The sequence below is a fragment of the Platalea leucorodia genome (assembly GCF_965183815.1).
Source record: "Platalea leucorodia genome assembly, chromosome: 11".
Lineage (NCBI taxonomy): Eukaryota > Metazoa > Chordata > Aves > Pelecaniformes > Threskiornithidae > Platalea > Platalea leucorodia.
The window spans coordinates 14,160,130-14,188,010 of record NC_138833.1 but is presented as its reverse complement, the minus strand read 5'-3'; the positions used below and the strand labels follow the sequence as shown (position 1 = coordinate 14,188,010).

The 27,881-nt window shown below is 44.5% G+C and overlaps 2 protein-coding genes across 5 annotated transcripts in view; both read left to right on the top strand.

Moving 5' to 3' along the window:
• Nucleotides 1-208: 208 nt before the first annotated feature.
• Nucleotides 209-8,037, top strand: TXNDC15 (thioredoxin domain containing 15). Of its 3 annotated transcripts, XR_014229453.1 has the most exons (8): nt 209-311; nt 439-878; nt 1,452-1,615; nt 1,825-1,955; nt 2,808-3,187; nt 3,976-4,150; nt 5,696-6,469; nt 7,960-8,037. XR_014229453.1 is itself a non-coding variant. In XM_082323895.1 (5 exons), the coding sequence occupies exons 1-5, from the start codon at nt 260-262 to the stop codon at nt 3,002-3,004; spliced, it is 984 nt and encodes a 327-aa protein (XP_082180021.1). In that variant the 5' UTR covers nt 209-259; the 3' UTR covers nt 3,005-3,959. The 3 variants fall into 3 exon arrangements, 1 of the variants encoding a protein (XP_082180021.1); XR_014229452.1 differs by lacking the exon at nt 3,976-4,150; XM_082323895.1 differs by lacking the exons at nt 3,976-4,150; nt 5,696-6,469; nt 7,960-8,037 and having other exon boundaries at nt 2,808-3,959.
• The window catches only part of PCBD2 (pterin-4 alpha-carbinolamine dehydratase 2), a 24,767-nt gene continuing 2,249 nt past the window's right edge, over nt 5,364-27,881 (top strand). Inside the window, exons 1-4 of one of the 2 annotated variants that reach the window (XM_082323902.1) lie at nt 5,364-5,479; nt 7,960-8,091; nt 26,607-26,687; nt 26,772-26,910. In XM_082323902.1, the coding sequence (XP_082180028.1) occupies nt 5,378-5,479; nt 7,960-8,091; nt 26,607-26,687; nt 26,772-26,816 (360 nt within the window). In that variant the 5' untranslated portion in view covers nt 5,364-5,377 and the 3' untranslated portion in view covers nt 26,817-26,910. Of the gene's footprint in view, nt 5,480-7,959; nt 8,092-26,606; nt 26,688-26,771; nt 26,911-27,881 lie in introns of those variants that run through there. The other variant, XM_082323901.1, reaches the window with a different exon arrangement.

Below are 27,881 nucleotides of genomic sequence, written 5' to 3'. Positions count from 1 at the left end.
CAGCAAACGCCCAGCGCCGGTCCCGGGCGGCGCCGCCGCCCCCCGCCGCCGCCGCCTCCACCGGCAGCGCGGCCGCCGCCCGCCCCGAGACAAGACAAGATGGCGGCACGCCGCCCTCGCGGCGCTACGCACGTACGTACGCACGCACGCACGCACGGCAGCGGCGCGCCGGAAGCGGAAGTGAGGCAGAGGTCCGCCGGAAGCGACCGTTGTCCGGGGAGACGCAGCGCTGCGGAGGCGGCTGGGGCCGGGGCCGAGGATGTGGCGGCTGCTGCTGGCGCTGGCCTGGCTCGGTAGGGCCCTCCCTGCAGGTGAGGCCGGCGGGGTTCGGCGATGGCGGGGCCGGGCGGCCTGTGCGGGGCCTGCCCGGGGCGGGCGGTGCGCGAGGAGGCCGGGGCTCGGCCGCAGCGCGGAGCTGACCTCTCCCTCCCGGCGCAGGGGCGGTGACGGAGCAGAGCGCCGGCGGGCAGCCCCGCTCCCCCGGGGGCGGCTCCGCGCAGGGCGGCGGCGAGCCGGTGCGGTACCGGACGGCGGAGATGGCGGACGCGATGCTGGGTAGCGGGCCCCCCGCGCAGCAGGCCGCGGTGCTCTCGGTGCTGCCCGGCGAGGCGAGGGACGGCCCGGCGTCTGCCGTCGCCAAGGAGGCTTGCGATGCGGCGGCCGGAGGCGATGTGTGCGGCGCGGGGAGCGGCCCGGCGGCTCCCCCCGGCCAGGCGGGCGGCCGGGGCCGGGAGCAGGCCGTGCTGGAGACGGTGCTGCCCGCGCCCGCTGAGGAGTCGAACAGCACCGACGGCGCCAAAACTCCCAAAGTGAACTGCGAGGAAAGAAACATCACCGGCATCGACCGCTTCACGCTGCAGATCCTGAACGTGTCCCAGGTAAGCGGCTCGCCCGGTTCTCTGCTTGGTGATGCTCTGAACGTGTGAGAATGGCAAAAGATGCCCCGTCAGCACCTGCCGTTTCTTTCAGTGTTTGACTTAGGAGATTTCCTTGTGTAACATCCTCTGCTCTATTGAAAAGAGGAAACCTCTGAGCAGGGAGGCTTTTCATGTCATTCTGAGGAGAAAAAAATGGAGATACAGCTCAGTCCTAATGCCTGTGTCTCTCATCTGTGTGCCTGCAGTGAACTGTCAGCTTTTGTGCTGCATGGATTAGTGTGTCTCTCTGAAATTGTTAGTGGCACTTATTGCCAATACCAGCGCCTATTTCTAGCTTGTTTCTTGTAATGGCCATGTATATATATTTTTTTTTAAGTAATAAACTTTTAAAACAACTTTAAAAGAGGTTAAATACACTTCTTCATCTGTTTTAAAAAGGTTAAACAAATGTGCAGCTACATGATAAATATTGTCAAGCATCTAATCGATTGCTGAATGATGCATTCCTATGTAGAATTTAACTCTGTTGAATATGTAATTGTCCATGTTTGTTTTTCTTCTGCTTTCTCGAAGGACCTGATGGAGTTCTTAAACCCAAACAGCAGTGACTGTACGTTAGTCTTGTTCTATACACCGTGGTGCCGCTTTTCAGCCAGTCTGGCACCTCATTTTAATTCTTTACCTCGAGCGTTTCCAACTCTTCGCTTCCTGGCGCTGGATGCATCTCAGCACAGCAGGTAACTTACACTTCCAGTGCTCTACCATCAGCTTATTTCTGTTAGCAAGTTGTGTGTTTTAAAAACAGGAGTGATTTTTTTTTTTTCCCCCTTATAAAGTGACATTTTAATTTAGTGAAACTGATGCTTCCTGTATCATGATTATCTTTGTTTCTTCCTCCAGTGGATTTCTTTTTCTTCATGCTTTGTATTTGCTTTCTGTCCACCAGTTTGTCAACTAGATTTGGAACTGTGGCTGTACCCAATATCCTCCTTTTCCAAGGTGCTAAACCTATGGCTAGATTTAATCATACAGAGAGAACGCTGGAAACACTGAAAGACTTCATTTTTAATCAAACAGGTATGTAAAGCAGCCCTGATGTGTCAGTAGGAAGAACAGGCTGGCTTTTAGCTCCAAACTAGGCTTTCCTCTCCTTGTTGTTTGTTCTTCAAAATGAATTTCATGAAGACCCTGGGAGGACCCAGCAGAGGTTTGTATCATCAGTTGCTGTTGTCAGTTTGATTTCAGGGTGTGGTGAAAGTGGAGACTCAACTTACTTGGCTGCTGTCACAGAGCAGGGGGAAACAGTGGGTTTTAGCTAGAGAGGGTGCTAGAACGGTGGAGCACGTGTTTCTGCCCAAATATTTAATTTGGCAATAAAGGCAGATGAACCTTGGGACCATTGCCAGAGCCAGGTAAGGCTGACAGCAGCTGGGGGATAAGACGGTTTCGGTTCTTGTGCTGGAGGAGACAAAAGGATTCCTGTTTCTGTGATCTGGCTGTCCACGTTGGAAGCTGAGCACCAGCCAGCTCTCTGGTCCCTCTGTACTTCTGTAAAGAAAAACAAACCAAAAAACATGTATAGGCCTACGAGGGCCTTCGTCGGAGGCCAGGAATTGTTTTATTTGCTAATACAGCAGAAACACTCAAAACCTCCACAAACAAAAACCCCACCAACTTACACAAGGCTGTGCTGGGGAAGGACAGAACGAGCTCTCTCCTGTTATGAAAATATACATACATATCAATAGCCTTTAGTTTTTACATAAGTAAATTAGGTACTAGACATACGTTAAAATACAAGGACTGTCTCACCAAAATTTTAAGTCTAATGGTATGTATGCCTGGGAAGAGGAACAAAGCTCCAAATACAGCCAACTTCTCTGTATCTAATGATTATTACTGGTGTTGATCAAGTGCTTGCTTTTTCAGGTATAGAAGCTAAAAGCGACGTGGCTGTGACGGAGGAGGACTGGGAAGGCCCCCTGCCCAGCGTTCTGACAAAAGGCATAGACTGGCTGCTTCTGTTTTCTTTGCTCTTCCTGGCTAGCTTTGTCATGTACGCTACCGTTCGAACGGAGAGCATTCGGTGGCTGATCCCGGGACAGGAGCACGAACATCAGGAATAATCTGACATGCTGAAATAAGGACAGAATTTCCTGCTTATTGGTAAAGCGGGAATTTGTATGAACTAGAAGTACATAAGAATGAACTGTTGAATTTGTTGGGTCTAATTTATAATATTGACTAAAAATCTGCTTTATTTATCAACTACTGAATCTGTAAAAAGCAAATTCATGGTGATTAATGTGGTAAGTAAACAAATATGAAAAAACATGAACTAAAAACGTATTTATTAAGCTGCTCTGATCGGCTTATTTTTCATGGACGTTAATGTAAATAGGTGATACAGGTCTACTTTGCTCTTCTGAAGAGGTCCCTCAGCTTTGTAGTTTGAACAAGATTTTTACAGCATATTGGCCTGTATGCGTGGCCCTGCTCAGCACAGGAGCGGAGTTGCTTCTGCTCTGGTAGAATCTAAGGATCTTCTTTTACAGATCCTACAGACGTATGAACTAAAGCTTCTATGTGGATGATGTGGTAAACACTACAGAATTGGGATGTGTTGGCCCACACAGATCGTACTCAGGTTTTGGCTCATATATTCCTGAAATACACCATTGTAAAGGAAAACGCCAGTGAATGGTGATGTTGCTAAATTAGTTTGACTATCAGTAAAATGAACTATGAAGAAAAAGATGTTTTAAAAAATAGGGTACTTCAAATGAGTTATTCCTTTGTATGCCAGCAATACCAATTATAACGCGTGTTGTACAGCTCTTTACAGGGTGGCTATTTCCCACGTTTGGTGCTGGGGTTAGGTGCTGGTTTTCTGGTTCACTGTGCTCTATGAGTTTTGACTTCATGGCAGTTCTTCCTACGATTTAGAGTAACTTCCAAAGCTCACCTCTGCGTGTGTGTGTGTGTATACACAACTTATTTACCACATTCCTATAGAATGAAATTGCATTCATTGTCCTTACTCTTTTTTTAAATAAATCAGGTTTTTAGCGTAACCTTCTAAGTCACTTTCTTACAGGATCAAAGCATGCAACTTCTGAAGTACAGATCACCTGCCAAAATTAGCAAGACCACTCTTGAGATTTGTTTACATTTCTACTAAAATGTTTGCTGGTTGCACAGCCCGCAGCTGAGGCGACGTAAGGAGTTGATACGGGTTTTAGTTATAATTAGTGTGGAAGACTTTGAATAAGGTATGGACTGGTACGTTGTATGGTTTTTTGATTATTTGATTGCATAGCATTTATATATGGTGGAGGTTTACCATAGTACCCTGACAGGAAGCTTTAAAGTGCAAATTAAGCTAGGAAGAAACAAAGACAGTCGTAAGATGTATTGTTTGACAAAGAGCTCATATCCCTGCAACATAATTCTTCAGGTGTTTTTTCTGGTGGCCATATCTTTCCCCTTTGAAAAGCTGAGGTCCTGTATTTCTGTGTATTAAAAGGAAACTGTGCTGATAAAACTTCGGTATTACTGGAGATAAAGCGAGGTAGTATTTTATAAATAAAGATTCAAGATTTCGAGCGTGTCCAAAGAAGGGCAGTGAGGCTGGTGAAGGGTCTGGAGCACAAGTCTTGTGAGGAGCAGCTGGGGGAGCAGGGGGTGTTTAGCCTGGAGGAGGCTGAGGGGAGACCCTATTGCTCTCTACAACTGCCTGAAAGGAGGCTGTAGCGAGGTGGGGGTCTGTCTCTTCTCCCAAGTAACAAGGGATAGGACGAGAGGAAACGGCCTCAAGTTGTGCCAGGGGAGGTTTAGGTTGGATATTAGGAAAAACTTCTTCCCTCGGAGAGTGGTCAGGCATTGGGACAGACTGCCCAGGGAAGTGGTGCAATCCCAGTCCCTGCAAGTACTTAAAAACCGTGTGGCTGTGGTGCCTGGGGACACGGTTTAGAGGCGGAGCAGGCAGTTAGGCTAACAGGTTGGACTCGGTGATCTCGGAGGTCCTCTGCAACCTTAACGATTCTGTGGTTCTGTGGTACCATCCCGTTAGTTTGAGAGGCCCAGGGCTGGATTCTTCCCAGTAGTCATCTCCATACCTCTAAAGAAGTAGTGCTGTCCTTAATAACATGGTCACTTTTCAGAGCAGACGAGGCCATTTCGGTGAAAATGAAGCCTGCTTGCTCAGACTTCCACAGCAGCCGCCCGCGGGCTGCGGCGGGCCAGGGCTGCAGCCGGGGGCGGCGGCGCGGCTCCCCCCGCGCTCGGCGCCGTTCCGGGCCCGCGGCTCCTCCGCCGCCGCCCCCCGCACGGCAGCACCAGGCGGCCGCTGCGGGGGCGGCCCCCTCCCTGCCGCCGTTCCTCCCCGCTCCGGCCGCCCCGCGTGCCGCCTCGCAGCCGCCGACCCCGCCGCGGGAGCCGGGCGGCGGCTCCTCCCGCTGCCCCGGAGGCGGGGCCGGGGCCGGGGCCGGCGCGGAGCCATGCCAGGCGGCGGGGCCGGCCTGCGGCTGGCGCTGCTGGGAGCGCGGCGGGCGGCGGGCGCGGCGACCCGGGGAGCCCAGGGCGGGAGCGGCGCCGCCATGGTGAGGGGCGTGAGGGGCGGGCGGGCAGCGGGCGGCCGGGGCCGCGCTGCGACCCGCCCGGGGCGGGCGGCCTGCGGGGCCGGCTGCTCGGGCGGGAGGCCGCGGCCGGGCAGCGAGGGGCCGCCCACGGCCACGCGTGCTCGGGGGGCAGCCGGCCCTCCCTCCCCCCCGCTTCCCACCGCCGTCCCACCCCATGACCGATCGCTTTCTTTGCAGGGAGCTCATGACTGATGGCGTGCGCAGGACCCTCGCCCCTCAAGCACGAAATGTCTCGTACTAATTTTTTCATGTAATTAATGACTCTCTTCCCCCGAGCTTCTTCCGAAGGCACGGTGGGGATGGCGCAGGTTGAGCCCGCCGTGTGACAGCGTGTCGTCCGCGGCTGGCGGGTCCGGCGCCAAGTCAAGGTTGGCCCGTCGGTGCCCGCGCTGCGCCGGCCTCGCTGCAGCCTTCCGCCGGCCTGGGGGTCTGCGCCGCGGCCTGGCGCTGCGGGCGCCCGGCTGGGAAACGCAAATGGCATCTCCCACCTTCTCCTTGCCCTTCTACAAGCGAGCTCCTGCTGCTTTCTGCTACGTTCCTGAACATAGCTGCGATGCGTTGGAGGGGCTGACCTGGGACGTGGCCTTGGCGACCTATTCCTAAGCAAAATGTTGTGATCGGGGTGCTCCAAACTCGGTCTCCGTATTTCCATTAAAAACCGTATGATCTAATTTCAAATCACAGCATTGCCTCAACGCCCGTGTGTCTGGGTGAGGCCTCAGGAAGGTAACCGCAACGTCCCTAAAACTAACAGAGAACATCGCTGCTGCCAGCCAGAGGAGTGAACTTTGTACTGCCTCCTGGTCACAGTCCTGGACTTGGCTATTTAAAAAAAACCCATGATTTTTTGTAAATTGGCCTACTAATTTCATCTCTTGCCAGATAAAATAATAATTTTCAAGGCAGCCGTTAGCTCTGGCAATTTTTGTATATGCTTGGAAAAAGAAGGAGGTAAGAAATTCGTGCCTGCAACTGCAGTTATAGCAACAACAAATCCAATATTTGTGTTTTTGCAAGTCCAAAGTTGTATTTGAAGCGTAAAGAGCTACAATTAGTTCATTTTGGGACCTGTAACACCAATCTCTTGGACTGGATGTATCCAGCTGAACACAAGCATTGGCAGTGACACTGTTTGATTTACACCGTTTGGGGTTTTTTGTCCCTTATTGGTGAAAATGTTGCTCCTTGGCCGTCCTGCATCTGAAAGCCTTGCTCGGGTCGCAGTAATTGCGTTAATTCCTGCTCTGCTCGGGCTCACAGCCCCATCTGGTGGCACAGGGACTCCAGCCGGTCTCTGTAGCAGAGCTGCCAGACCCAAATCAAAGGCAAAAAATACCCTGAGCTGCTGAGCTGGCGGTGGGTACTCGCAGACTCCGATGTCTTAGTGAAGCTCTGGAGCAAAATGGCTCAGCCCCTTGCTGGAAGTTCTCACAAAGCTGTGCTAGCTGCTAATATAAAGATTAAAGCAATCTGAATTTTGCTTTCCTGGGCAGAAAAGTTCTTCCCATTAAAGCATTGCATTTATAATATGAATTTGAGACCCATCTGTTAGAATATATCATTTAAGTAATCACTCATGTCCTTAGTCTCTGCTTTTAGGAAAAATATCAAACTTCTTCCAGACACCCCGTAGAACTTTCCTCTGTCTCCGGGTCTGGCTCCGACCTCACGCACGGTTCAGGCACTGATTCAGATATTTAAGCAGAGGGTGTAATCTGTCACGTCTGTGCTCCCAGTGCCTTCAGAAGCACTCCTTTTGCTTAAAATAAGACACATCTAAACATACATGCTTTGCAGAATCTAGTGCTTATACCAGTAACTTGTAAAGTCTCATAATTGTGTCTGTATTGTCAATTTTTTTTGTTTTCATTGTTCGTTAAAAAGCTCTTTGTTGTTTGCTATCTTTAAATCTATTCCTGCTTTCTTAGGAATACCAACACACAAGTTACGTAGAATGCAGTCTCCTATTTTGCTTCTGTCTTTTAAATGACAAACACTAACCTGCTATCCCTTTTACCTTTGTAATTGTATATTTAGCATATAATGTAAATAATCTTTTATTTATAGGGCAGAATGGAACGTTTGAAAATGAATTCAATTGTTACAGCATCTGGGTAATTCAGATGAACGAGGGATGGGTACAGGTATGCAGGTGACCACGTTCATTCCCGTGAAAGAGCCTGTCACTCTCCGCTAGTTTTGTACAAAAGCATTTAGCTGAACTTAATTGACCAAACAGAAATGGTGTTTCCTGGCTGTTTTAAGTTATGCTGGTCTGTGAAATTATAAACAGTAAGAATCTGTACAGTGAATTTTCCACCTCTTTACCTTTCTACAATACATAACCACAATTTCATCATGTGGTTTTCTTATTGTTGTACAAAAGACAACCTCAGCCTCACTCACTCATGTCGTGTTTGTATTTTTTTTTTCCTCAATAGTCTTCGCAGTCTCACTGGTTGACAGCAGAGGAGAGGAACCAAGTTTTACTTGATCTCAAAGCTTCAGGCTGGTCTGAGTTAGGCGAAAGAGATGCCATCTACAAAGAGTTCAATTTCAAAAATTTTAATCAGGTAACTATTGTTATGTACCACTTTTAATATAAAGGAAATGTAATTGCTTTAATTTCCATACAATCCTGATGGGAACATATTTATATTCAGAAATTTGGGAGTATCCTTGTGGGGCCAAACCCTCTTGGGTTTGCCTCGACGGATTGCTCTCTGATTCTGATCTCATTAGGTGGAGTAACTTAATTCCATTTTGTAGTTGTTAAGTAGATTTGTTCTAACATTACAATTTCTTGATTATAGTATTAGGGTCAAGGTCAGGGTCAGTACTATGGGATTAGAGAAATAATATTTGATCCTGATTTTTTTTTTCATCGCTAACACTCGTAAATGAGTGCTGGAAATATGTAACTGATAGACAGGGGGTTCATTTTTGTCAGGGAAAAACTTGAGAAAAATGGGTAAATATAAGAGCAGAAACTTTTGGCAAATAAGGTGGGGAAAATATGATACGTTTCACCTTCTAAGCACCTGCTAAACTTGCTTTAGAAATACTGAATTTATCTTGAGATCTGTGGGTCAGCTACATTCCCCTAAAAAATTGCCTTTCTGAGGAATCCTGACATTGCTTAGAAAAAAGTCATGTTCCAAGAGCGTGCATTTCCCTTCTCTTTTATTTCTGATGGAGAGGTGAGCACTTTCTCGGGTGGGAGAGGAAACCCAGGGTTTTGTTTGGGCGATGGCTCTTGCTGAGCTTGTTCTTTTCCTCCCTATGGGAGGGATGCAGCGAGCTCCAGGCTTCGGGAGGCTATGGGTTTGCTGGTGTGTGTAGGGACAAGGATCTGTGCTGTGAGCTGTTTATTTACATGGCTGTGCCTAAACCCAGACCAGGATTTTTTAGGAAATCACAGTGAGCTAGATGATAAACAACAATTTGTAACGCTGGCTCTTTTCTTGCTGTTTCAGACAGTAGTTGTCATGGTAAGGAAAGCCCAGGCAGTCGAGAGAAAGTGGGCGAGGTGTTCCCGGCCCCTCAGAGGTGGGCGAAGGCAAAAGAGAAAACAACTGCAGACAAATCCAGCTCACGAGCAGGGCGGTGCTGGTCCAGGGAGCACGTCCAGAGCCCCGAGTGCATTTTTTCATTGCACTTCAAACCTGAACATTAGCACAGAACAAGTAGAACCATATCAGCTAATTCAGAGGGCAACAAAGGAGGGAAGCCCATGACAGGGAGCTCACATGAAACCTTGGTGAGATGTGCAGGCAGCTTGGAGCTGGAGCAACCAGGGGAGACCAGCACGTTTGACAATGATGAGGTACAAGTAACCTTTGGAAGAGTTGAGATTTTCACCCTTTGTGCTTCAAATATTCACGAAACGGCCTCTCTGCCGGGGCATGGTCAAAGTCTGTGTTGGTTCAGCACAACTAGAAATTACTTTTTTTTTACCCAAAGTTAATTAAAAAGTGGGTTTGCACACTGTAAATAAATAAGTCAATTTGATCAGATGGACTTAGGCAGTGTGCCAACAGACAGGTCAAGCGACAGATCGATGTGCTGCACCAGCAGGTATCTAGAAAACCCATTGCTTTGGCAAAAATTTACAAAGTTGTGGATTTTTGACTGTGTAGATTTATCTTGCAACATAGGTAGAAATCCATGTGTCTTCCTAATTTGAAGATTGATGAAGCACATACTAGTGTAGGAAGTTGAGTATATTTAAATATGCTCATTAGTAAATGATGATGTATACGTTTATACTTCTAGTACATGTCATCTTAGAAAGAGTACTCAAAAAAAAATAAAATTGCCACTTGAATTGTTTGGGAGATATTGCTACAGTCTTCTTCATTCTTGGTTGCTCTTCGTGGATGTTGGGTAAGGCAGAAATGAGAGCAGAGGCTGGGAATTGGCTTCTAAACTGAGCTTTCTGCGTCCAGCTGGGAGAACAGGCTGGGCAGGTGGGTCCTCTGTGCAGCTCTGGTTGGATCAAGGATATATGCGAGTATGGGAAGGCAGAATTTCACCTGCTGATTTGTAGGAACTAGCTGCAGTTGCAGAGGGCAGAAGCCGTTCCTGTTATCGTAGTCCAGGAAAGGCCTCAATGTGCAGATCCCGAGGGCATGTTCAGAGCTGGTATTAGACAGCAAGTATTTGCCTTTCAGTAAGTTGAAGCTGAAAGTAAATTAAAATTATGGCCCAATGCTTATTGATGCTTATGTTTATAATAACTATTAGTAAATATTGTGTTTATTACAACCTGGGGAACAAATGGCAAAAGCGGAGCTGTGCCTGCATTGTACTTTGGGAGAATTTAGTCCTGCAACGAAAAAAATTGAACTTGTAGGTACAACTTCTTTCATTTCACGTAATAAATATTCTGTTTACATTATTTAAAGTGCGAGTATTTAGTAAAAGTCGGAGCACTGAGAAATATCATTTCCTCAGTGATCTTCCCGCTGCCCTTTTACAGATGGCGTAAAATCAGGTGCGTAAAAAAGAAAAAAAAAAAAAAGAGTAGTTGAGCTGACATGAAAGGTATTTCAGATTTATGTTTTGCAGATGATATTGGTATGATTAATGTATTCATTGCGCTTTTTTATTGCTTCTTGCAGATAATGTTCATGATGCATGGAAAATTCTGTGGCTTTAAAATCTATGCCAGGTTTACAAAGTCTGTGTATGTCAACAGATGTTAAGAATATAAACACAACTTTTATTATAAAGTCGTGCAAATGTGTAGACATGAGCTTGGTTTATGTATATTATTTTCAGCATGAGAATGAAATGAAACTTCTGTGAAACAAGAGTTATTTAGATTCCCGAAGCTTTCAGGCTGAGATTAGCTCGGTTAAAAGCGATCAGCAATGGGCTGCCTTTGTAAGGCTGACAAGCTAATGACACTTCTGGCTTATGGAATTAGTTTGTAACCCAGAACTTGAAAGCGCTGGTGCTGTTTGTTAGTCTGAAGATACATTTTCATGAAAATGGGCTTTGGAGGTACAATTCTCTGAAACAAGCTGGAAACCAGCCTGGGGTCCCAGCTGGAAGCCCTTTGTTAGTTATGTTGCTGTGGGTGCCCACCATGCACCAGTCCCGGCGCCCTGGACTGGGCAGCTGGGTGCTGGGTGGTCGGTGCTGCTCCGTGTTCCCATTGCCTTTAGCGTGAGCCAGGCTCCTGGTGGGTGGATGTTCTGAATCTTGTATAAAATATAAAAATACACCAACAGTGGGGGAAGAAAATGCAAACGCAACTCGACTGTAGAGGAGAGCACCTTGTCTAGAAGAGCTGTGCTGATTGCACCGATGCATCCGTTCCTCCTTACCTACGCCTTGCAGTTGCCACGCGTTATCGCTGCTGTTGAACTGCAGGTAGGCAGTGATGAGTTAAAATGGGAGTCTTTTACCTCCGGGACCCTCGCTCGGGTGCAGTGACTCGGAGCCCCGCTGGTTGAGTTGCTTTCCCTGGGGAGTGCATGCTTGGCAGAAGCCTCTGACCATGAGCGAGGTCTTGGAGAGCAGGTGGGCTGGGACTGCTCCACAGCAACTCTCGAGCCCTGCCACACGTCTGGGTGCTGGTGAGCCTCCGCAAACCTCACAGCCGCATCAGGGCGCTTATTCAGGGCCTCTTTCCCTGTCTGCAGGGAAGAGAAGAGCAGCTAGCAAGCCGTTCAGGCGACTGTAGCATCAGGAAGGCACACTCTTGTCTGTTCATGTCTGTGTGCTACTGAAACAAAATGTTTCTCTTCCAGCTGTGGAACAAGCCCTCTGCTTCCAGTCTGCCCAAGCAAAATTCGGAATCAGGATAGAAAGTTAATTTACACCTCCAGACCATGCTGGTAACTTCTCCCAGTTATTGTTCTGCAAACTCAGAAAAGAAGCTGCAGAAATGTTAGGACTGTTGCTAAAAGTTGGTCATTGAGGGAGGGAAGGGTTGCTGAGGACCTCGATGTCCTGGCCTGTACCTCAGGAATTTCCTGGGATTTTCTCGGCATTTCAGGTCAGTACACCTTGGGAGGGGTGATCCTGCAAAGGGGACAGACTTGGCTTAAAAATCTGAATTTCCCCCAGGTTCATCTCAAGCCCAGTCCCGGCTGGGCAGGCAGTCGGCGGCTGCGAAGGGCTCCGGGTGATGGGTGCTGAGCGCTCGGTTTGGGTCCTTTACCCAGCTGCTCATTTTCACCAAATTTGCAGGAACATCTTAACTTTGAGACTTCCATGTCTCTTGTCAAAGTTGGTTGGATTTGACCAGAGGGTTTAAGGGGCAACTGCCTGTGTGATTGCATTTCCTTAGCTAATCACGCAAAGGCAGAAAATGCAGTTAGGAAATTACAAAGGTGGGCATGTTTGCTGATGGTCAGGTTCAGCATTTACAGCTGCTTTCTTTTATAGGGTAAGTAAGTTTTTAATTAAGGTTGTTTTTTTTAAAAAAAAGTCATGTAGGAAGCCTCCATAAGACCTCTAACGTCATTTTATAAAATGACAGGAAATCAAATGCTCTAAGAGTTTTAAAAGCTATCTTAAATACGTTTTGTGTTTTGGGGCTACAGGACACAGGCGAAAGATGAGCCTGAGCAGAGGGGACAGCAAGGAAACGCTTTGGAGGACGGTATGTAGCGAGAGTAGAAGCACATGTGTTTCTTTGCAATTTTGGACTCTGGGTTTTTGAGAACTTATGTGCAAAAAATCTAGAATGGTTAAATAAATTATTATTCTCACTTTGCATTTCCTTTCCAAATTTTCTAGCTCTCTTGCTTGAAATCCAGGAAAAAAAAAAAATCAGTCAGAGCATGTTATGGTAGATGCCTTCCTCCCCCCCCAGCACTGAAATGCCAATTATTTTCCTTTAGCTGTAGGGAGACATGCTCAGATTTGCCCTTTTAAATTGATCATCCTTGTTGTAATATCACAATTACACATCCAAACGAATTTGGTAGGATATGCAGTGAATACTCCTTATTTGTTTTGATACAAATTGTTGGTAGTACTTGGTGCCAGTCCCTGTAACGTAATTTGTGTCGATACTTCCTTTTTCTACTCGCAGCACATTGCTTTGTCTTCTGCATTGATCAAAGATTGGAAAATTTGTTTTTATATACGTAGGCAGTGTATTTCATTGCTGCTTTATGTACTTAATCTTTTGGCTGTTTGGCTGAAACACGTCCACGCCTTTTAGGTATTGAAAACATAATATCCTTTAACCTACAATCTGCAGAGGTAAAATGAATTTTATGTTAAATATTCGGTTGTGGACCACATCTCCAGCTTTTTATATGCCACAGCGGTCTTGTGGATTTTTTTCTTCTCCATTGTCTGATAGTGAGGTCATTTTCAGTCCTCTGAGAAATTTTATTCCCAGCCAGATGCGGGCCATATATTAAAAGTAGCACCTGTGGCTAATATCACAGCAGCTTACCATAAATTTACATGGTAACTAGGATTATATCTGTCAAGACTGTTAAAAAATGTCTAGATTTAATTTGATTTCCAGTATTGAAGGAGCTCTCCAACATTTTGCTTCATAACTATATTTTAAAAGTTAAAATCACTCCATTGTTAAGTTTTATAGCACTCCCAGTGCCCATTAAGTTGATTTGTTAAATGGGGGTCAGAATAAAGCAAGTTGGCTACAGGAGGATCGGAAACCAACCCATTTGTGACAAATTTAGTCCTCGCGTGTGAATCTTCTCAGAGCCTGGGGACTGATTGGATTCAGGTGCAGCTTATGTCAGTTGTGTTTAACCTCAAAGCCTGAGCACCCTCAGCCCCTGACTGTCACTTGTGCTAATCAAAGGACGAACCTGCGTTCATTCGTTTGTGGGGGGAACGGCTATTTTAATGTAGTATCGGTCTGCTTGCTCCCTCTGCCAGAGTTTTGTGTTAGATTGCCTGTCGAATGAAAAGAAATTATTTTTTTTTATCCGCCTAGGTAGGTGCTGGTTTTCATATAGTCTTTCCTAAACTGCTTCGTTTTCCATTATCCTTTGAGTCCTCTCCCATATGCTATGATTTGTGCACCTGCAAAGTTATGAAAGTATTTCTTTTGGTAGTTATGTTGTTCACTAACTTCCCTGCGTTTATGAATACAATAACCGATTTACAATAAATCAGAATTATTTATGAGTGGATTTACAGAGTTGAGAAAATCTTTGTATCTGAAAATAATGAATTTCTGGCATATCTGCCTGTTGACATTTTCCTTTATTAGAAACTGATAGTGAAGTTTTCGGGACTGGCAGAGGTTAACCTGCAGCCTGAAATGGAGTGAACGAACTGGCTCAGGTGTCTTGGAGTGCAGCACAGTAAAAATATATGATTCCTGGATGGTCACACTTTCCTTGAGCTTATTCTTGTGATTGACTGAGCAAATAGCACTCTGGCCTTTGAGTCGGTGGGTCAGAGGGTCAGGGTGCAGCTGCCGGACCTGGACATGGTCCACCCACCCGCCCCGCTGCCTGGCACTGCCCGCGGAAGGCAGGGAGCTTGGGGTCTGGGTGAAACGAAAGGAGAAGTCCTGGGGAGATCTCTTGTTTGAAAGCTTACGAGTCTCATCCCTGGCTGAGGAGGAGGAGGAGATGACACTGGTGCCCTGGTCAGCGTGTCCTGTTGCCAGTGATGCTTCCAGTTACCTCGCAGCCAGTGGTGGGAAATTCTGCAAAGCTAGGAAGTCCGTAGTGGTGGAAATATGTAATTGGGTTGTGTCTAGGCAGAAATTAAATCCTTGGTGCTGGGCGTTGGGAAACACAGGATTTATTTTCTTCTCATGGCCAGTGTGGCTGGCGGGGTACAAAACCATATGTAAAGTCAGCCAGTGCTCCAGAATATTTTCAGACCAATGTTTTGCCCTTGGCAACCTTTTCCTGTTTTAAATGGAGTTGCCTTAGCGCATCAGCAGGCTCTTATGTCTTCTAAAGTCCTTCACAATTTAGCCTTTCCTTATATGACTGGGAACCATCGTGTTGTCCTTCAGTCCCTTCATTACAACTTCACGGTTGTAATGCATATGAGAAATTCATGCCTGACAAAAGTCAGTGATTGCTCCTCTTTGTCCGGCGGGGTATCTTCTCTCCTCTTTGGCCAGGGTCTGTGCATACAGATCCCACCGCCCTCGTGTCCCATCTGCTTGTGGCAAGTTATAGTACCAGTATCATCGTGGTGGTACCACCAGTATCAGGCTGCCAGGATTATTTAAAATGTCACAACATTAATTGTATTTAAATACAATTAATCGTGTTTAAATTGAAGACTCAGAGTGGACGTGTCCTTCATCTCTAGCAGAGGTGAAATGCAAGATGTCCCATCCCAGGTGTCATGAAAGTTGCATCAGTTTAATTTTTCTTGTGACTTAGCTGTAATTAGGGATGCTCATTTTCTTGATGAGCTAAGTCATATTCCTCCTTAGAATAAACCATTATTTTATTGTTTATAATTATTGGGGGCAGTTGTGTTTCTAATTGCTGAGTTTGCCCCACCAAGTAGACCTGTTGTATCTCCATTTAAGCAGGCCACTGCTTAAATCTGCCCAGCTGACCTTTGGGCCGCTCTCCAGTTGGCTCTAATACAAGTGCTTTCCTTAAAAGATGGATTTATTATCACTCAAGTAAAAATTATTACAGCATTTGCCTTATGCTTGTTGTGTGCATTGATCTGAAAGTGCAAAAGAAATTATTTGTCAAAATGCCTTTTGGATTTCACAAGCTGTTGTGTAGATTTACAGTAGGAGAAATGTTTCTCCTTTTTTTTCAGCTGTACAAATTGATTGTTCACTCTGTTTGAATTAAACAGAACAAACGTTGTATCAGCCATGCGGGCAGGGCTGCCGTGCATTTGTACCGAAAGAGAGCAAATGTGAGCAGGTCAGCTTGATTTTAGCTATAGTTCGGGCTCTTTCCTCATTAAGCCACCTTTGGAAAATGAATGGAAAATTCAGTGGTTTTGAATTCAGTTGGACACCTTCATTTGGGAAAGTGCAAATAAGACTGATGTTGCCTTTTCTGAAGAAGATGGTCACTCAGAATAATTTTTTACCTTTTCAGTTAAGGAAACCTGGTGTCTTGCAGCTCTTTATGCATTAAAATTTATTTTTATGGGGGTGCTGGAAAGATGCTGATTAAATGCAAACAGCACATCTCCCTGTCTTGGTTGTATAACCTTTTGCACCCCCTTGCTTTTGGAATAATGCCTGACTACATTTTCAAACCATTAATTGCCTTTTGCGCTAGCAGCTCTCACTTTCTTGTACTCCCATGAAGGAGAGACACGCTTTGGGATATTATCCTCTGCAATTGTAATTAAAAATGGACTCTGGCTGGCAGAATAAACTAAAAGAAAACTACAACGCCCCTATTTAAAAATTAACCATTACTCGCCAAAAGCACATCAAACCCACTTAGCGGACATCCGTTAATCCTGCGGTGAGCCGTTTCAGGCTTTAATGCACACTGTTTTACACGTTAAGGGTTTTGAAGTCACGGGCCAGCGCTGACCTTTCGCATCTGCTCCTCTCGCAGTAGGAATCTCCGCTCGCCGCTCCCCGTCAGGGCGGATTAACGTGACGAAGTGCAGCGCTTCTGCTGGCTGCAATTTCGGGTTTTGATCAGAATTATTTCTTTCACAAACAATCACGTTTGGCTAAAATGTTACATCTGCTCTGAAAAGCCACTGGCAGGCCCGCAGTTTATCGGGGTGAGGCAAGCGTAATTTTTTTTCATTCCTCTGTTATAAAGCTGCAAACCTGCTTCACGTAGGTTTTTAAGGGGAAAGCTTCCCTTCTTCCTCTTCCCCTTGCCCTTTTCTTCCTTTAATTTTGTTGGGCTGAGATGACAAGTTGCTTTGGGCAAACATAAAGCCGGCCGTGATGTCTTGGAGGGGTTTGGTGGGGAACGCACTGATGAGTGGGGAGCCTCGTGCTGAGTCGGCACCGCACGAGTGGGTTTATTCAGTGCCCAGGGTGCTTTGTAGGAAAAGGTTGTTTATTCCTAGGATCAGAGGGGAAAGTCCTGATTTCATGATCTAGTGTGATTTTCCTCATGCTGTAATGAGAGTAACAGTAGGCAGTTAAATATAGGTCTGTGTATGACCAAGATGTCCCTGGTTGGGAGAATCTTTATTCCGTGATACAGTGGGTGGGTGCTTGTAGCAAGGAAAAATACTGCTAGCTGTACAAGCCCAGGACGTTGTGTTTATGCATGTGTCTTGTAATGCCCAATCTAATAAAAAAAACAGAGGTGTACAACAGGTTTCCCTTTATGGTGTGCTCATTTCTAAAAGAAATTTGACGTTCACTGGAGGACTCAGAATTAGTATTTGTCTCTCCTTGTGAGCCTGTCTCTCTGTTCCCAGGTGTACCGGCGTACAAATGGTGTGGGCCGCGCAGGGGAACTCCAAACAACAAAAAACCCATGGGACCTCTCAAAATACTGCACACGGGATGTACTCTGCCACTTCCAGGCATGTGCTTGGAGCACACAGAGGGGTCTGAAGACAGTTGAAAATGCTAAATATAGGTTGTCTGTCTAAATTCTTGGCAGTTAAGTGAGCCTGGTTCTTAATGATGTAACTTAACATAGCTGCCTTTGTCCATTTCTCCATGACCTGCTCCAGCCGTTCTTCCACATACCAGAGACAAGAGATGAAGCACAGGTCTAGATCACCTACAGATCACATTAGGGAACAGTGGGCATGGCAAACCAGGCAAGGTACCCAACTGCTCCAAGGTTGAAGGATGCCCCGAAGAGAAACATGTCATCTGGAAAGATGCTTGCTCTCTTCTACTCTTTCTTCAAAGGATCTGTCACTTCTAGACTTGAAAAGTCTGTCTTAAAAATAATATTTTAATTTTATAGTGCACTATAAATTAAAAGCCTGCTGGTGCCGGCCCAGGCAAGTCTCCTGCTGATTTCACTGCACCCATGTATCATCTACTCTCTTCTACTATAAGAGGTGTCCAAACGTGAAGACCCATTCTAACGATACAGCAGGATGCTTTCAGCAGCTCAGTTGAGTGAAATGACTCCCTGAGTGGATCTGCAGTAGATGTTCCTCGGTTTGCTTTATTTCATAGCATTAGGTCTTTTTAGATTCTGGCTTGGCCAAGAGGGCGATTGGAAGATCTCTCCAAATTCCTCACACCTCCATCGTGATGTCTCAGTCGCATGTTTGAATTGTTGACCTTGTCTTTAAAAAAACAAAACAAAAAAGCTGACAGTGTAGTGGGTAGGAGGATAGTGGAAGATGAAATGGTCATGAGACCAGCCGCTGCTTCTCTTAATCCATCATAAAGCCTTTCTTATCACTCTTTGATGTTTTCTTAGGATCATAAATGGCAGAGATTTAGAGGATTATCAGAGGCAGGATATGATTGCCCTTGGATACTCAGCAGAGAAGATTTTGCATATTAAACTGGTACTATGTGTAATCTTGGCCAAAAGACCAAGGAAGATTTTGTCTGTGCGCTCCCTATGTTATCAACAGCATGTATGGCACGTGAACTTCATTTTCATGTCTACAGAATCAAATCATTCCTTCGCATACAAGTAAAAAGAAACGTGGGGGGAAAACAGTAGTATTTTTCTGCTGTAGCCACGTCTGTTCCATCCAAAACATGGTGTGATGGGATAATGAACTTCTCCGTCCTTCGTTGCCATAGCTGAGCTCTATAAAAGTCAGAGGATTTGAGCACCTTTTTGAAGTGGAGCATTCATATAAATTAATTCTTACTTGGTCTGTTTTACAATGTCTCCATGTCGTGGGCTGGCCCCGTGTGGTCGAGGGTGGTTTATTGCCCGAGTGGCAGCATCCTTGTGCAGCATGAAGCACTTTGGTGGGCAGAGTGCCTTAGCAGAGGGTTCAGGTGCCTGAATTCAAAAGGCTGGAACTGGGGACTAACTGCACCTTGTTACTAGTTTATTTTTATAGTGGTTTGTGTGATGGCTTTATTACAGTACAGCCAGGGGTTTGATTTGCTGGGCCAAACATTTGCTTTAACAAGTAAAATTATCATTGTTCTTTCAGTTGCACAGCCAAGAGAGTTTATTATTTTAAGTGACTGATTGCTTTAGCAGGTGCTCGGTTAATGGGGGCTTTGCTGTATTATTTAATGTTTTTAGGTAAGGTGCAAAAAGTTCATTTAAATAAGACATGCTTCTTGAAATAGCCATTTTATTTGGTGTAAACCTCCTAAGTGCAACCTTTATATTCCATTTTTGAGCACAAAGCACACAAAAATGGCTTGGGAGGTGGAGAGTCACATTTAGCTGACTACATGGCTGGAGGATTTCTTCCATGTTCTAGTTCAGTCCTGAAACCTGCGGTTATTTTCCTTCTTTTTCTCCAAAATCTAATTTAGAGATCTACATTTTTGAATAAATAAAATAATATTTATGAGGCTATGTTTACCTAGAGTACTAAGGAACTGGAATTGGGGGGGAAAAAAAGGCATTTATTTTGAATATTTCCATATTAAGTGATATATCACAAATATCATGGGACCTTGTTCCAGGTTTGGGTGGGATTTAGGATGTCTGCTTATTTTGCAATAGTCTTTATGGGCAACTAGAATTATTTTTATCTACCTATAAGCAAATGAATGTATTTTGTAATAAGGTTGTATTGACCCAGTGGAGTCTAGGCTTGAAACTTTTATTACTCACAGAAAGAAGTTTTTATGCTGCTTTAAGGCGTCTCTATGTTCTCTCACTTCCACTCCATCAAGTTTATAAATCTTTTTGTGGAATAGGTGATTAATTTTGGCGTGAAGTCTGTTCATTGAATCACTGAGCATATTATCTGCTTTCTGTTCATGAAATCCAGGTGCAATCACTTACAGTAATAAAAATGAGAATAGGAAGAATGATCCGAGGCTGCTGGAAAAGTTAAGATGTGACGAGGAAGAAGGTGTAATAGATGTAACATTTTGTATCGTATTATCACCAATAAGAGGAAAATAGGTCTAAATTCAGCAGTTATGAAAATCTTGATATAAACAGGCTTAGAAAAGATAAAGTTGAGGTTTGTCGTGCAGATTGCACACGAGGGTATTTCACACGCTTAGCAAGTGCGAGGGAGAGAGGAAAGCAAAGCAAGGAGAAGGCTTGAAGAGCAGGTCAGCGCTCTCTACCTTCCTCTTAATCCCCTTTCTTGCATTGATCCCCATATCCCTTGGCCTTAGCAGAAAATTTGTATTTGTTTTTCAGACCAGTTGAATCTCAGATGGGGCAAATTATGCTTGCACCTGCTTTATGACAAAGTGATGTCATAGCTTAGGTCACTGCTGAGCTTGGGAGACGAAGCCTTTGACTCAGACCTCTTTTGGAGAGCTGCATCTCGAGCATCATTGGGCCCATGTCGCGTCTGGTGCTGCACCTGGTCTAGATCGTGCCGAGCGAGTGTAAACTTCTGAGCGGCTTGGGCTTTTCCTGGGACAGCATTCCTGAAATTGCCTTCTGTCATCTCCTCCGGCTCTTGACATTGTACCGGTACCTGTGTGAGAAACGTCCCCACTGAGGAAAGGCCATGCCTCCGAGCTCCCCTTCTCTTTGCCTCCATTTATTCTTCATGTTCTTCAAATTGGTAAATCATATGACAATAAACAGAAATACGCTCAATGAAGAGAGAAGGGGAAACCGTTGTTTATCTGGTCAGGTGGTTTAGATTAGCAGTGATGCTGGTCTGTATTATGTTACTTTAAATCATAGTGTCCCAACAGGACATAAATTATGAAGATTGTTACAGTATGTTTCATCCAATGTAAGATCAACAAATTGGAATAATTTTTTTTTATAGGAAAATCAGTGCTTTGGCAAGGTTATTGTTCAAGAATTTAATTTAACTTGAGCTTTGCTTGCATTATTTCTTAATATATAAAAACTATTTGCATAATGTATGAAGTATAAACATTTTTAGAATCAAAGGCAAGAATGCCTTTTCCAAGATTACACAGAGTGACAAACTACTTAGAATAGATCAGTGTTTGTGCTTTTGCTGTCAAAAATGTTTGATATAGAGCTGGCGAGCTAGTTTCTTCACCGACATAATTGTAAACAAGTGTTGGGAGACAGAAACAGCGTTCTTTGTAGAACGTGGTGTAAAGGTTTTCACATACGCCGCTGCAGATCTAACATGGAGAGCAGTGTGTACAGCTATAATATGAATATAAATAGGTAACTTTTTTTAGAGCGCAAAGCAGCATTTCACTTTTGTATAAACGATGTGTGCAGATAAGTATGGGGGATGCGAGCAGTCAGCTCTGGATGTTAACAGGATATGGTAAACGCAGAAAAGCATAGACAATTAAGTTGGAAATTGTAGTTCTGGGGTTTTTTTAGTTTCACATTTTGTTTTGAAGACAGAAGTGACATCTCAGTACATGCCAGTATGTCTGTAGTATTCCTCTTCCATCCTTCCCCTTTATGAGTGTCTTTCAGAGTTAGCAGTACTGCTTTCCCCAGTCCCGAGCGATGCTTGGGGAATGGGAAGGTTGGCTGCATTCACGATATTTTGCTGTTCAAACTATTAAAGAGGAGAAAAAAAATTTATCTACTGGTGATTTGTTAGGTGTTGTTCATCTTCAGGATGGCGTAGTGCCATCTTGGGGGTGGGATGGAGGCAGTAGAGAAATGCGGGCATGACGCCTGAGCCTTGCTTGCACTCTCACTGGAGAGATGGGGATGTGAATAATCTGAGTTTAGCTCTATTTTGGGACGTGATTTGGTTGTGTTCTTAAGGGCGATCCCACTGTTTTTGGAATGGTATTAAAAAGGGGAAGAGCAATGGGAAGGTGTTCCCCTGGTTTGTCGTGGATGAATCCAGACAGGGCCAAAAAAAAAAAGAAAAAAGAAAAGAGAAGAGGAAAATGTCTAGTGCCACATGGATCTGGTGTCCCTGGGGGTGGTTCAGGCAGGAGGATGATGCCAACAAGGAAGAATCCCAAAATGGGCACGTGGTTTTGAGAATGAATACCTGTCCTCCTGTGCTGCCATCACCTTCCTAAATACTAGTTGGATTCCCCTTTTTTGTGTTTTAACCATGTTGTCACTTTCAGATAAAGAGTGTGGCCTTGTGAGATGATTTTTGCAAATTTTTAACGTAAAAGTCTTTCTTAATGGAGTAAATATAATTAAAGTAAAACAAACCCTGGATTTTTCTTGACAGCACAACAGAAAGTGTCATGACATTAAGTCAAACCCTTGTGATTAGTTAAACATAACTTAAAATAGCTCGACAAATAAAGAGCTTTTTCCTTTTATCTGCTGGCCTGTAGCTCACTGTTAGGTAGTAACGTCAGCTGGATATGTGAAAGCTTCTGCAGTTTGGAAGTGAACCTTAATGATTTGAGTTTATTGTTGTTATAAGTGTCAAATTGCTAAGGAGAACATGTGCTATATACTGTGCGCAAGGGTATTTTTTACTTGAGTGAGTGGGAAGTAAATGTGTGAAAGCAAATCTCTTGCCTTGTATGACAATGTCACTGTAACTTGTTTTATTTATTCATTTCCCACTGATCAATGATACAGACGCAGCCCGGGTGGGTGGAGAAGGGAAGACAGGTAGCCCTCGCGCTGCAGAAGGTCAAGGTTAATGCTACCTCCAGCGTTATAATGACAGATGGGAGGCAGAAACCTTAATGTACTTGTGATTAGCATATGGATTCCTTGGCTGAGTGTCCGAAGGCTTTAAGAACCCGGGGTACGCACTTCATAGCGTACACGTTTTAAAACAAATAAAAAGTGTGCATGGTTATATTGTTGAGCCTTTCAGCTGTTTTTCTTGAATATCTCCGCTTTTGAGTCAAGTACTGTCAGCTGCTTTGTTCTGGAGATGCACTGGGGTAATCCATCACTGGGGACTCACGGGTGGGTGATGTATTAGCACGACATATCGACCTGTGTTGCTTTGATGTGTAACTCATCAAGATAATGTTGGCAAGCATTGTACAAAAGCAGCATGTTTAAAAAGTATTACGATGAATTGATTCCTTCCTTAAGAAGTGTGAAAGGAAGAATAATAGCAGATTAGCTCCAGGATGCCGTGTTTCTCCCGGAGCCGTGCAGCGTTGTGCGGTGCAGAGGGGCGGATGGAATTTCATCTTTCCTCCCACTTCTGACAGCAAAGTGTCTGGCCCTGGTTTTCCCATTCTCAGGCAACAAAAGTCGCATTAAGTCTTATTTTGTGATAGCGTATTTTGTCACTTTCAAAAGCAGTTTGGCCAGTCCCGAAACATTATGCGAAAGCTGAATTTTTTAAAGTTGGGGCTTGGTGTTTTGTTTTTTTTTTTTACTTTTATTAGGTTAACTTGTTCTTCTAAGAGTAGCCCTGATTTTTATCTCACGGAGACGTGCAGTGGCTGGTAGTGTTTAAAAACCATTTTAGAAGTGATGTTACAACTGAAACACCATTAGTTTTTAGTTCCTTCTTTCATGATCTTGAAAGACGTGAAGGGAAGAGACGTACTGGCACACCCAAGGCATCGCCTTGTCTGTGCAGAATTGCTTCACTCATTACTTGCTCTGGTGCTGTTTGTGGTTCATTACAGGGATTTTGCAGTCTGCCATGACTTTGGTGATGTGAGAAATTTATTTAGAATAACCTGTATGCCCGGATGTTATTTTAGCCCAAATGTCCTAAAAGGATTAGGTTGAAAATGTCTGCCTAATATGCCTGTTACTGAAATATCAGAATACTTTATAATATTTAGTACATCAAAGTCTCTTTTAATACTTTGTAATGGCTTCTAGAAAATGCTCAAGTCCTTTCTTTGTCCTCTCTTTTTATTTTTCAAGGAAGAATCTGAAAAAGTTCTCGTTAGAGGCCGAGGGGCTGCAGAACTCTGTTATTAATATAGCAAAAGTCAAGATTGTGTTGGGTCTTACTGTCATGAGTAAAGTACTTGCCCCACTTTCATCAAGAAATGTGTGATGGTCTGATAAACTCTGCCAACCAATGCAGTCCTGACAATGATCCTGCACTGCAGGCTGCTTAATAATTTTCATTATTTTTAATTAAAGTTGAAGAAGTGCAGACTCCTGCTCAAATTAAGGTTGGTTGTGTTGCCGGAATGTGGTAATTACTTTAATTGATCACAAGATAGTTTCCTTGATCACCAATTAGACCAAATTACCGATCAAGTTTCAAGACGTGAAGAAATGTCCAAACTGATTTTATGTAATAGTGTTTTCATATCTAATCAAACCTAAATATCTTTTCCTTCCAGAGCCAATTGTATTTTCGCAAAGAAAGGTTACGGCTCTACAAATATAAAGGTGATTCATAAACAATAGCATTCCAATTCATTTAATTAGCAAAGGAAGTATTTAAGACCTTAATGGAGATTGCGCTGGTGAAATTGCTCAGTAGAACTGTAGCTCATTTTCTTAGGGGGAGATACTTTTTGCGTATCATTAAAATAAACTAAAATGCAAGAAGTAAGTTGCTTTGGGTAATGTGCAGTGAGGGCGAAGGTCTCTGAGCAGAGCGGGGCATGCAGAAAGGCGGGCATCTCTGGCGGGTGTGCGTGCTTCGTCCTTCGCTGTAACCCCAGATCGCCCTGGCTGGGACAGTGGTGGTCAGCTGGAGCAACGAGCAGCAGGACCGGTCCTGGGGAGGGTCCTCTGTGCCAGAATTAATTCCTTTTCATGACTCGGGCAGCCCCAAGTTGAGCACTCTTCGGGAAGGTGAAGAGTATTAAGACCAACGACTGTTCTGTCCAGCTGGAGACTTTTTACTGTTGGGGGGGAAGAGGCAGTGGGTTGGCGTGGTGGTCCGCTGGTCGGAGAGGATTTGGTGGTCCACCGATCGGGAGGATTTGTTGTCACAAAGCGTGAAAGAAGGTCTGCAGAGCAGATTAATTTAGTGGACTCATTTGCTCGCGTAGTTTGCTCTGTCTGCCTTCTGTTGGAGCGATGATTATCGTCACACAATCAATGAATTGTGCTTGTGTAGTGTAACCTGCGTATATACATAGTGGGGTGAGTTCCTGGGATGGACAGACAGCCACGGGTAGAGCATACATGAACCCGGTGGGGTTTTCATAAATTTAATGTATTTTTTCCCTTGCTGCTTGTTTGCACAAAGGCAATCTAGTTGCAGATGCAATTGTTGTTTTAAACTTTTGGGGACATTTCTGTGAGTAGATCGCTGTGTTGGGAATAGCATTCCTATTAAGCCCATGGTCACTCTAAAAACATTTAAATCAAATATCTTTCAGAACTATTAATGCAGAAGTGTTCCAAATCATTGCTAACATTTAATGCACAACTTGCAGCTTTCAGCTTCAAAGTGTGCTGCTGAAACATTTGCAAATTTTTAAAAGTAATTGTTCACTTGAAGTAAAACTAAACCAAGCGAGAGCTTCAAGGGAAGTTAGATTTTCCCAAATTTTGGAATGCTCTTGGGTCAAAGAAAAAAGCTTTTTAATTGCTGACAGTTTGGTGATTTCCAAATGACAAACCTCATTGGAATGATTTTCTCTGATTATAACGTTTGCGTTCATTTGACTGGCAAAGCGACTAACAAAGTCATACTTCATCCAGGCACCGATTCTTTTTTTTACTTAAAGGTTTTTGTAATTTGTGAGAGGAAAAAAGACTGAAACTATTATCAACCATTATATGTTATTCATTGACCACATGTTTGTTTGAAACAGCCATCGCTTGGTGGAATGCGGGCTATATACATTCTCTTCCATAAATTCGCACTAAAAAACTGCCTAAATCAGGTAGGGTTTTGTTGAGCTGCTTGTATTATAATATGAACCAGACTATAACGTGGATGTTACTTTTGCTTTGCATGTTAATTCAGGTCCTGAACCCCGATGGATGGAGCTCGGTATGAACAAAGCCCACTGACTTACAGGCGTCCTGCTCACGCTCTGAGGCCCTTCAGGCCCCACTGTGTAATTGTGTTCTTGATTTACATGGACATTCTAATTTTCTTTATAATGTAGTGATTTGCTCCTAAGTATTTTGGCAAGGGCCTGCTATTATTTTCTTCTTGAGCCTGTGATAAAACCTGCGTCCTGGGGGAGCGTGCTGGGGAGAATATAGGGGCAGAGGATTGGAAAACCTATTTTAACTCATTTTAAGGGAAAATATTTTTTCATAAAGCAGAGGGGCAAACCCACCTGCCTCCTTTCTCCCCCCGGTAAAATAAATAGCAAAATAGTTACGTGGAAGGATGTGTTTCTGGAATTGGTATCTGTCTAGTACAGTACTGTGGCATGATGCTTAATTAGAAAGGGCACGTTTCTAAGATGCAGTAAGGAATGAAGGTTTGGGATGGATGTTTAAAATCACTGTTGGATGCCAAAGGTAAAATGATTGCTCTCAGGCAATGGCTTTGAATCCTGGAGTAAGTGCCCCTGAGCAGGGTGCTTTGCCAGGGCCGAAGGGGATGATTTCAGCAGTCTCAGGAAACGCATCAGTGGCATGAGAAGGGGAAATCCTCCTTTAACACACACAAACCCGAGGTGCGGCGGTCTGGAGCATCTCTAGGAGTTTTGCAGATTTTGCAGTGAATCTCGGAGATCCGCTGCCAGTCCTGGCAGGTGGAGGAGTATTTTCCTCTTTGCTCTTTCTCTCCTTAGGCTTTTGGATTTATGACGCGTGTTGCTCTACAAGCAGAGAAGATGAATCACCACCCGGAATGGTTTAATGTCTACAGCAAGGTAACGTGTTCACCAGCCCTAGTTACAGGCATGGCAAGTTAAAGAGACCAAACCACTGGCCCACTCTCTCTGCCTTTTTTGTAGCTTATGCACAAGATAAGGGAATGGAAAGAGGTTGTGTCTTTTTAAAGATATTTGAGATTTTGAAGAGATGCTGAGACATTTGCAGTGGTGAGGAATCAGGAATCAAGCTCTTTGCGATTGCTACCAGCCCCATGGTTTGGACCTGTCACTTCACCTCTCTGGCTGAGATCTAAAAATAAAATACAAGCCTTTAAACTCTTATTTAGCCAACCTGAATAAACGACTGTTTTGAAACTACTCACCAACTCTCATTCCTTTCTGTGCAACAAGTGGGGAGCCCAGCGGTGTAGGGTAGCAGACCATCAGTGTGTAGGTACCTAAATGGGAGCCTGGCAGTCTCAATTTAGGTTTGATTTTTAAAAAAATTGTAGGCTCCTGTGTCTCAACAGAGCAGCTTATAAAATTTGTTTATAATATTACCTAACTGGTGGTGGTCTCATATTTACAAGGGTTACAAGGTATACTGCAACCCTGGAATAAAAGGTGCTGTGTGAAGGGGGAAATTATTGCTCTCCCTTTATTTTTATTTTCTAATACTTCTCATTGCATTGTATCGAGTTGTTTGTTTTAACATTTGGCGAATATATGGCAATTCCACTAAAAATACACCAAAAGGACATGTGGGCAAGCAGCCAGCGGCTGGGAACCACCATCCCCAGAGCAGGACATCCCCACCTCTCCTCCCCCAGCAGAGGCATCCCAGCACAGGCTCCTCTTCATCAGCCCTTTAGGTCACCCTGTTTAAGGGGACATTAAATGATCACCAGACAAACTCCTGATCACCTGCCCTTCATGATTTTCTTGGCTTTCCAGAATATTCAGAATTTATCTTTTTTTTCCTCTTCTCTCTTCCCAAAAATCTCAGTCAAAAGCGAGACAAAGTAATGCCCAACTTGTCATCTGGCTTAGTCTAAACAAACCCATGCAGGCAGCTGCGTCAGAGCAAAATGCACCAGTCCGTTTGTTTTTCTTTTTGAAATTAATCTGCAACAAGCTCAACAATTTTTTCACCTTCAGGGTGCTGGTTTTTAACAAAACGCGTGAGCCCCTGACTCTGCTGTTGGCAGCTTGGTCACTGGCCCAGGTTCTTCGTGAAACCGATCTGTGGAA

Coding starts and splice junctions, on each gene's coding strand:
- TXNDC15 (XM_082323895.1), top strand. CDS start 260: ATGTGGCGGCTGCTGCTGGCGCTGGCCTGGCTCGGTAGGGCCCTCCCT. Junction 1,616..1,824: donor GATGCATCTCAGCACAGCAG/GTAACTTACACT, acceptor TCTGTCCACCAG/TTTGTCAACTAGATTTGGAA. Junction 1,956..2,807: donor CTTCATTTTTAATCAAACAG/GTATGTAAAGCA, acceptor TTGCTTTTTCAG/GTATAGAAGCTAAAAGCGAC.